This window comes from Apaloderma vittatum, unplaced genomic scaffold (assembly GCF_000703405.1).
Source record: "Apaloderma vittatum isolate BGI_N311 unplaced genomic scaffold, ASM70340v1 scaffold16719, whole genome shotgun sequence".
NCBI lineage: Eukaryota > Metazoa > Chordata > Aves > Trogoniformes > Trogonidae > Apaloderma > Apaloderma vittatum.
The window spans coordinates 66,467-76,661 of NW_009736051.1; the positions used below are offsets into that span (position 1 = coordinate 66,467).

Here is a 10,195-nt window from a genome sequence, read left to right on the forward strand (position 1 = left end):
CAAACCCCACCTGGACGTGTCCCTGTATCTGGGTGACCCTGCTCTGGCAGGGGGGCTGGACCAGGTGATCTTTCGAGGTCCCTTCCAACCCCTGGCATTCTGTGATGCTGTGAAATACCCAAGATCCCTACCGTCCTTTTTAAGTGTTTGGTCTAAAAGATCATTTAATGCCTGACATGCTGTTAAAAAGCCAGTGTTGGGGAGGAGCAGGCGAGCCGCAGGAGCAGCCCCACTTGCCTGGGCCAGCACGGGCTTGTCGGAGCTGCCGGCCGCCTTCCTCCCGCTGCAGCCAAAGCTCGTGGGAGCTCGCACACAGCGAGACGGGGAACAGGACCACGAGTGAGTGTCCACGTACACACAAACCAGCAGCCCCTGCTCCGCACATTGTTGCACAAGCAGCTCCCCGCACTGATGCACATCCCTGGGTGGCATGGAGTGGGCTGCCAGGGCTGTGGGACCCCTGGCATGGTCCCAGGGAAAACAGTGCTCTCTGGGGCATGCATGATGTCGGAGAATGTCAGCATGCTTCAAGTTTGAACCGACTCCACTGCATGTGGTGGTTTATTGTGCCAAGTGGTGGCTGGCCCACCAAGGTCCCCTTTTTGGGGACATCCGTGTTCAGGCACTCAGCTGCACACAGGCCACCACGTATTGCTCTCGCAGGGCTCTTTGTAGAATCCTTGTAGCTGGATTTGCAGTTTGCTTGGTTTCATGAAAGCCAAGCGGGATTGCCCGGCTGGATGTGCCGGAGCTGTTATGGCTGAGCAAGTCGGTGCCCATCAGCTGAGCCGTGCCAGGACACCGCGTGCTCCTTTGTAGTCCATCCCAGTGGTACAGTCATCCCAAACAGCCCGGTTTGGTGGGTGTTTTCAGCCAGGGTGTTGTACTCAGGGTGAGTACAACCAAACGCTCCTTCCCAGCAACAGTTCATGGTGTAAGAAACATGGTATTTCCTCTCCGCCAGCTTTAATTCATCCGTCAAAGAGATCTTTCATCAATAATGTGAGTTCACAGGTGGTTTGCAAACTTTTTCTTATAAGAAAAGGTGTAAGACTTTGCCCACAAAGGTGCTGGCATGGCTTTTGTCTTTGGCCACCCCGTGGGACTTCAGGAGAAGCTGCAGTCCTGCCACTGTTTAGCAGGCACATGGTAGGTTTTTAAACTGTCAAAGTTAAACTGGAAACACACCCCAAACCTAGGAAGGTTGCAGAACACAAAGGCATTTGTAAACTAATGTAATTACTTTCCTCAGTGCCTTTGAATAAAGTTGGCTCTACTTTAAAGGCATTTTCCTACCCTTGTTTTACATTACGTTCTTTCCTTTCTCCTGGTTTCTTTCTTTTTTTAATTTTTATCTTCCCCGTCATGCCCTTCCCTTTTAGCTCAAAGCAGCTGTTAATTTCCAAAGCGTGTGTGAGTTTTTGTTAGCAAACCTTGGTGTTTGGACATTTTTCCTTTTGAAGGTGAGAATAACACCCTGGGAAGATGGATATCTGTTGTGCTAGTTTCTCGCGGCACGGAGCCCGTCCAAGCTCCTGGGAGACCTCCCCGGGGCAGGACAAGGCTTGCCCAGCTGGCCAGCGTGCCACGGCACCAGCACCCACAGCCAGCCCGTCCCCGTGGCACTGGGGCCTCGTGACGTTGTCTGAAGCCTTATTTTAATTGAGCCTGATGTTTTCTGGGTTCCTCCAGGGTCTCTCTCATTCCCACGCGAGCAGAGGTCAGGGTGAATTGCGGCAAGTGGGGAGACTGAGGGTGAAATCTAGCCCAGTCCCACGCTGTGGCCTCTGTGTGTTAATGATGCTTGTTAGGATAATCGTGGCTGGAGCTGATCTCTCGGGAGGGGAAATAGCAGGATGTGAGACTGCTGCGTTGTACAGCAGAAGTATTTAATAATAAAACAGTTGAAGATACCGCATGATTTAAAAGGGATACGTTACCCATTCTGGGTCATTGCCTCACCCTGTTTTCCTTATCTGGGTGCAGCTCATGTTGCAGAGCCTGTAAGGACAGCGAGGAGCTGTCTGATGGTGCTTGGGGGGTCTGGATCAGGCCCTTTGGCCGCGGTGGCCCTGCAAGGCTCACCAGCTACAAAGGCTTGTGCGTGCTCCGAATCAGAGCTGGATGGAGGAGGAGTTATTCTAGTGGGAAACAGTGACCTTTTGTACAAAAGCAAAGTGCCGACTGAGCAGTTTTCGTTTTTCCAGCAAGTTGACGTTTTCTGCAGGCCTGGAAAGTCGGATTGATCTGAGAAATCCCCTTTCCCTTTTATTTTTCCTTATTCTTGAGCATCACCCCTGGGCTGTGCCAGCCCAACTGGTAGCTGCTCACTCACGGGGTCAAAAGTGCTGTCGGCAGCCGGCCAAGCGCAGAGGCAGGGGACACTGGCAGCCTGGAATTCTGTCCCTGCTGGGGATGACTCCTCCATCCAGGGATCTGGGCACATCCCATGGGGTATGGGTGATGGACGAGATACCATATTTGCATAAGCCTGGATTAACATCAGCCCAGACAAGGACTGCCCTGCTGCTCTTCCTCTGCACTCTGGCTGGACCTCAGGGTAGGAGTGAAAGGATCTGTGCATCCCCTTGGGTCAGGTTTGTCCCCAGGAGGGATAGTGGGTGTAAAAAGGCAACAGCAGAGCAAGCCATCGAGCAAGCCATAAAGAAGGGGGTTTCTCACCAGAAGATGTCCCACGGGCACTGAGGAAGGACTAGCCACTGCCTCTGCTCCATGCCTTCCATGAGCAGTCCTGCAGAAGGTCCCCTCAGCTGATGTGGATCCAAAGCAAACCCTTTCAGGTTATTTCAGGCAGCAGAACACAGGTTGGAGCCTGTTATATTTATTTTATTTTGCTGTTCAAACTAAATTGCCCATCCCTACTGAGCTATGTTGCTGGTGTGATGGGAACCAGTTCCCGCCGACCTGCTGAGACTAAATGGAAAACTTCCCAGCGGAAGCAGGAGCGGAGCTGGGCACGTACGTCCCACCACGTCGGGCTTCAGGAAGGCAGCACCCAGCCTGCCAAAGGAAGAACTCGCATCCCTGCTTTTTGCCCAAGGTGAGCGTCTCGCAGCTCATTGTTTTGGGGAGCGGAGCAGCCTGATGGGATTTGGCGGCTCTTCAAAAAAACCCAAAGAAACGAAGTCATTTCTGGTCTCTGCCAACTTCAAGGACTCAGTGGGCAAAAAAACAACTTCGTTGCAAGAAATAAAAACACAACCTAACCAACCTGAGCGTGGGGGAAAGCAAGCAGCCTGTCCACACGTGGGGAATTTGGCAAGAGGAGTCAGCAGGCGTATGTACCGGCTGGGAAGGTGCCGCCTGGTAAAAGGTATGGCAGCTGGGGCATCACCAGAAGATTTCCGGGGGCAAACTCTGCTGTGGACTAGCTACATGAACTCAGAGATCTCATTTACGTGGATCGGTTGGAGTGTGTTCAGAGGAGGCCACAAGGATGATCCAGGGGCTGGAGCACCTCTGCTCCAAGGACAGGCTGCGGGAGCTGGGTGTGTTCAGCCTGGAAAAGAGAAGACTTCGGGAGGACCTAATAGCTGCCTTCCAATGCCTGAAGGGAACCTACAGGAAGGCTGGGGAGGGACTTTTTACAAGGATGTCCACTGATAGGACAAGGGGAAATGGGTTTAAGTTGAAGGAGAATAGATTTAGATTGGATCTGAGGAAGAAATTCTTCAGTACGAGGGTGGCAAGACTTTGGAATAAATTGCCCAGAGATGTTGTGGCTGCCCCCTCCCTGGAGGTGTTCAAGGCCAGGTTGGACGGAGCCTTGAGTAGCCTGATCTAGTTGAGAGGCGTCCCTGCCCATGACAGGGAGGTTGGATGAGATGATCTCTAAGGTCCCTTCCAGCCTAGGCCAGTCTAGGATTCTATGATTGAACGTCGTTATGCTGCAAATAGTCCTTTCCAGTGCGTATATTTGCTACTTCATGTAGTATGTCTTAAGAACTGATGTGATTTTTAGTGTGCTTTGGTGTCCCTGGATGAAGGATGCTCTCTAAATGCATAGTAAGTATTCTAATTTATGTGGTTTGTTTTCTTTTTAACATAACAAAATACTTAGCAGTCTTTCTTTCTTTGACAGTTTCCATAGCTGAGGAGTCTGTTTCTGCTGTTTCTTAGCAAAACAAATTTTAGGGCTTCACATTGCCATATGCTCAGCGTGTTCCTCAGCTCCGTGACCCGAGCAGTTCTCTTGTTGTCAGCACCACAGTGTTACAGGCAGAAATCTGCTAAAAAATCTCCCTTTCCTCAAAACCCAATGATGGGGAAAGGTAGATGTTAGAGTCGGTTTGGAGGGGAGCCATAAAATGTGAGGAAAAGTGGTTACAAGCGCTGGAGTAGCTCTGCTCACAGGTAGGTCTGAATGAGACCAGGCAGTGAGCTGAATGCGGAGTAATTCTTCCTGAAAAATGCCAGGTTTGGATATTTATTCTGGAATAAAACGTAATTTCTTCCTGTCGAAGGTAGCTCTTTGTGTGAGCCAGCCCCAACAGCCTTTGAGCCCGCGGGTGAGCTCTCCTGCCAGCCGTCCCTGTGCGAGCTGCCCCATCCTTCCCAGGGACCCCCCGATATCTCGTCATCCTGCAGATGCTGTGGGGTTGTGAGAGCAGAGAGAACTTCTTTGGGGAAAGCCAGCCCAGGTGGTGCTTCCCAGGCTGAAGTCCAAAACACACAGCGAGGAGGGGAAAAAAACTACTCGGAAACTGCTGCAAAGCGTGTGTTGTTTGGGAGAAGCCCTTGTGAAGGCTGCAGGCGGTGAAGCCGCTCTGAAATGAATTGCTGCAATGCCTGAGAGCCAAGGGGGCATCTCAGGAGGTTAGTCCCACCCCAGCAAAGGTAGAAAGTTACATGCACCAGGAAAACAGTTTGCATTTCCAGCCAAGTGCAGATTTAAGGGAGCCATCCAGTCGCCTGCTCCTGCCCAAGCATCCAGAGGCGTCTGGGGCTGCGAAGACTCCCGATCCCAGCTGAGTTTTCCCTTACCTTCACTCCTCCTGGTTCTTCCCAAGCCGTTCAACATCACCGTGGCTGTTTCAGAGCTGATCCTCAGCCAGTGAGTCCCGTCCCGGTGCCTGGCCCAGCCCTTGAGTTCCACGTCCCAGGTGTGGCAGTCGGAGGAGAGACGCTGGGGTTCAGGGTGTGCTTCCTCCCCGGGCTGCCACCGGGCTCCTGCCTTTTTAATAGCTGATTTTAATTATATGCTCTGAGACAAAAGAGAAGAACCAAGCCTTCCAACAGATTTTTATCTGCTGTTGATTTCCACAAATTGCTGCAGTAAGAAGCCCGGAGGCTTTTGATGGAGGTGGAGGCTGAGATAGCCGGCAACACGGAGGCTGCCGGGGCACAGCCTTTTTAACCTCCCCTGCCGAGGCAGGTGCTGACACATCCCCGCAGCCGGCGAAACATGCTAAGGCTATGGAGGCTGACCGAGCAAACGGTAACGAGCTCCGCTGCTTCGCCGGGGCTGCCGCTGCTCTTTCTTGGTGGAGAAAAGGCAGTAAAACCAAAGAAGCACCTTGGCTGCCTTTCCCCCCTTGAAATCGTTGGGAAGACCTGGCGTCCGCTGGCTCGGGGGGTGGCTGCTGGCCGGGCACAGGGGCATGGGCTTGTCCAGGGACCCCCATTGCAGTCCCCTCTCTTGCCTCGTAGGTGCACCAGTACTACAGCTGCCTGCCTGAGGACAAAGTCCCCTACGTCAACAGCCCGGGAGAAAAATCTCGCATAAAGCAGCTTTTGCACCAGCTGCCACCGCACGACAATGAGGTTAGTAACCGAAAAGCCTCCTCGGACATCCGTCAGGGCTGCGGGTGGGGAGGCGACCCACCTCCTGAGGTCGTTCTTGGGGGAAGTGTGGCTGATCCTTCCTCAGCCTTTTCTGCTTTTCAGGGGGGATTTAATTGGAGTTTGGTCATGTTGTTATTTAAGTGCTGTGTTGCTCCCTGATTGGGTTGTGTTGGAGGTGGGGAGGGAGTTGTTTGTTTCTGAAAGTTAAAATTTTTAAAACCATCCTTCTTCGGTTCTCTGAAATAAAAGTACTTTCTCAGCCCTCAGAGGCTACAGCCACGTTAAAAGTGGTTTGAAATGCTGTTGAGATCAGCTAGATCCAGATCCGAAGTTGCAAAAACTTTTTCCAAGTGCTGTTCCCGACTCGCCACGGGAGTAGGAGTGTGTGTGCTGAGGAGGGGTTTCGCTTGGGCTGAACCTCGCGAGCTGGGAGAGCCAGGCAAGACGGAGTTTGAGTCAAGACCAGTCAGAGCAAATAAACCTTCTTATGCCTTGCAAGAAAGATGTAAGGAAGGTCTTTGACGTCCTGTTCTCACCAGTGAGAACATTGGCTGCTGGTAGCCCGCAAAATTTCCCTTTGTAAACAGAAAAAGTGAATTTTATGCTGCTTTCTGAAGAAGCCGCTCTGGGAAATACATGCGGGTAACTTGTTTGATCTAGGTCAGATTTTAACGAGTTTGCCTGCACATGGCTGGGTGCCACGGGCACAGCACGGCGCTGCCAGAGCTGAGGGACCTCCGGGCACCAGGCAGGGGCTTCTTCCCGTGCACCCTCGGGCCCCAACCTGCCTGTCTGCCCTCCCTGGCAGCCGCTGAAAACCCACAGCCTCCAACAGCCGAAGAACACAGGAATAAATGCACAGGAATGCTCCTGCTGCCGCCCATGCTGCTGCAAGCTGGAGGCACGAGCCTGCGTGTATTTTCTGCAAATGGGCAGATTTTGCATCCGGTTTCCCCTGGTGCTCCGTTTGGCTCCTTTGGAAATTCGTGGTGTGTTGGTTGCTCACGTGAATAATCCTGCTCAGCTCCACGAGTCTACTCGCCCAAGTAACGGAGGCTGGATTGGACGCTGGTGCTACACGTGGCCACCTCGGCTCTTCGGTCGTATTCTCTGCTGGGATACAGTCAACCAACAGCTAAGCCTGCAGGATAAAAATAGCCAGGAAAACCTCAGAGTTTTATAAGCTTCAGGGGTTATTGCATCGTCCATTGTCTGTATCCTTTTATTTTACTTATTTCCCTATTGCCTTCTGACGCAGAGATTTTGCATATGTACACTGGAAGAATAGTTGGAGTTCCCAAATAGCTGGAGCTCTGCCATTCACGCAGGGAAAATGGGCTGCACTCTCGAAATGCAAGTAAAACGTTTTGAAGCTGGTCTAAGACCTCTGCCCTAAGGAAAAAGCAGGAAGACCGTTGGTTTGATGGCTGGGTGGGATTCAGAGATCCAACTTTTAAGACTTTCCTACAAACCGACCACCTGAAGAGCAACCTTCCTTCTGCCCTTTCTTCTCATCTCTCCCTCTTGGAGTTGGGTCCAAACCCAGGGCTGGCTGAAGCCCTGACAGCGGTGTTTCTCCAGCTGCCCCAAAGCCCGGGATGGAGTTGGTTTGTGTAAACCCCGTGCAGAGGTTTGTGGAGCCCAAGGGACTGTGGCTTGCTGGCCAGTGAGCCAGGGACATCCCTAACACCGAGCATCGCTTGTGTTTTTTAGGTCCGCTATTGCAATTCGTTGGATGAAGAGGAGAAGAGGGAGCTCAAACTCTTCAGCAATCAGAGGAAGAGGGAAAATTTAGGAAGAGGCAATGTCCGGCCGTTCCCTGTAACCATGACAGGAGCCATCTGTGAGCAGGTGGGTAGCGCCTGATGGACTGGCATGAGTGGGGCAGCTTTTTAATTGCCGAAGTTGAGGTCATGCCAACTCCTGGCCTCGCGCAGGGGGGAATATGTTGATATCGTAGCCACAAAATGGGGATGGAAGGAGATTAAGAGATACCGGAAGGGAGCTGTGAATTAGCACCTTTGTCTGCTGCGGCTGTGGAAGCAGCTGGTGGGCGATGGGTATCAGCAGGCTCGTCGGCCCCCCCCATTAAACACCGGCTTTTCTGACAGTGCGGCGGCCAGATCAGCGGCGGGGACATGGCCGTCTTCGCCTCGCGAGCAGGGCACGGCGTTTGCTGGCACCCTCCCTGCTTCATCTGCAGCGTCTGCAACGAGCTGCTGGTCGACCTGATCTACTTCTACCAGGATGGGAAGATCTACTGCGGCAGGCACCACGCCGAGTGCCTCAAGCCTCGCTGCGCTGCGTGCGACGAGGTAAGAGCTGGCTCACTCTGGCTTCTGTCCACTTAAAAGATATATCCTGCCACGGATGCTGTCTGTGGGATTGGCATGGGAGGGTTCTTCTTGCCAGTTGGAGAGGATTTCCCCTCTGTCTCCTGGGAGCGGTGGGTGCGTTAGCATGAGGCTCTGCACAGAGGAGTGCGCACGAAATTGCGATGGTTTGGCTTTGCCAAGCGTTCAAGCAAGCTTTTCCCAGGGTTTTGGGTGAGCATCTTGGGGATTTTTAGTTGCATCCTGCCTAGGACTGTTCTGAGCTAGGTCCTCGTCTACACACAGGGAGCCAGGGAGGCTTTCCATGAGCATTTGCAGTAACAGCACAGCCTCTGCGCTGTGTGATTTTAGCCCAGCTGCATGTGGTGATTCTCCCTTCTCTGTTGCCCCAGAACTCCTGTGGTAGGTTGCGTGCTGTTTTTCCTACAAGAGGGCAGCATCTGAATACACATCGAACTGAAATAGCCCTTAAGAGAGTCGATTAACAGGCTGTAGGAAGCTGAACAAATGGAATACAAAACAAATACAGAAAACTGTACAGAGTCGCCTCTGAGCGTTTCTCAAGTGTCAATCTCTGTTTAAAAGGCCGGTGAAGGAAATTGTTCTGGCTTTTAAAGTTATGAAAACCATAGTGTGGAAAACCGTATGTACTGTAAAATACCATCTATGCAAGCGTGTAATAGCAAATACCCAAAGCTCTATGCACTTCAAATATAAAGAACATTGACGTATGTATCCAATTAAATTTGTAATGTTACCAGTAAAAAAACAACTCCTAACCATTCAACTGGCCCTATTTCCTTTGGCTTAGGCTGGGTAATTTTTTTCATGTACTTTTTATCCTTGCAAACTCTCGTATAAGTCTTTCATTCAGCTCCTTCTTTAACACGCACTTCTTCTCCAAAACACCCGGCACTAATTGTGAGAAAGAGTAACTCAGGGGTAAGGGGAGCTGCAGGGGAAAAGCTTTTGGTGTGACCTGTGCCAGCTCAGAGAGCCGGGGAACAGAGCTGCATGAGGATCCTGCAGCTTGGCTGTGGGAGTGGAGGTGGGTTGGGGATGGGAAGTAGAGACAGCAAGAAAGCGTCTGCTTGAACCATTTCAGGTGGCTGTTTCACCAACCCACTCGTAACAGTGCTCCATGCCTCAGTTTCCCCACTGCTGTCCCCTTTATAAGCACACGGGCTGAGGCAGAGGTGACGATGAGGAGCCAGGTAGCTCTGTCTTCTCTCCGCTCCGGAGAGCTGCCGTTTCTTCTTGTGTTTTCACTCCTCCTTTGTACTCAGGTCCCTGTTTCAGCAACGGGTAAATGTGTTTGAGTAAGTGGCTGCTCTGTTCTGCAGAAGTCCAGCAGATCGATAGGTTGTATATAAGTGTGTTTATTACCCTGATCGACCCCTCCTGCTGATGGATGGGCTTACGAGCACGGTACTGCGAGCTCTGCCTTAACGCTTTGTGGTCCATGTGCTAACCTGGTCCTGAGGTATTTGCATTTTAATAGATTTCCTTAAGAAGTGATGGGTGCCTGTGTGCCACAAGCCAAAGCATGGGAGTTTCCCATGCAGGACAGAGGGGTTAGCTGTAAAATTTGGAAGTTGGAGGCTGTAAAATTTGAAGCACAGCTGCCATGCATGGGCAGGAGACGCAAAGGTTGGTGCCCAGGTCCCTTCTCTGACTGACTCTGCTCCCCACTTGTGTTTTTCCCCGCCCTCACAGATCATTTTTGCCGACGAATGCACCGAGGCCGAAGGGCGGCACTGGCACATGAAGCACTTCTGCTGCTTTGAATGCGAGACGGTGCTGGGGGGGCAGAGGTACATCATGAAGGACGGCAGACCCTACTGCTGCAGCTGCTTCGAGTCCCTCTACGCCGAGTACTGCGACACCTGCGCCCAGCACATCGGTACGTGCCCCTGCCCTCGGCCCCGGGGCGGGAGGGTGATAGGGCAGAACTCTGCTTGGAAGGTTATTTCTGGCAACACGAAGGGTTGCATTAAGTCTTTGACATAACTTGGGGCTGCGGACAGGGCTGCCTGTGGCTGGGGGCGGCCGCAACC

The 10,195-nt window shown here is 52.1% G+C and overlaps 1 protein-coding gene across 1 annotated transcript in view; it reads left to right on the forward strand.

The window, feature by feature from the left end:
* The window catches only part of PRICKLE2 (prickle homolog 2 (Drosophila)), a 30,356-nt gene that overhangs the window by 6,411 nt on the left and 13,750 nt on the right, over positions 1-10,195 (forward strand). Inside the window, exons 2-5 of the mRNA XM_009876836.1 lie at positions 5,671-5,784; positions 7,519-7,656; positions 7,917-8,120; positions 9,855-10,041. Of these exons, the coding sequence (XP_009875138.1) occupies positions 5,671-5,784; positions 7,519-7,656; positions 7,917-8,120; positions 9,855-10,041 (643 nt within the window). The remainder of the gene's footprint in view (positions 1-5,670; positions 5,785-7,518; positions 7,657-7,916; positions 8,121-9,854; positions 10,042-10,195) is intronic.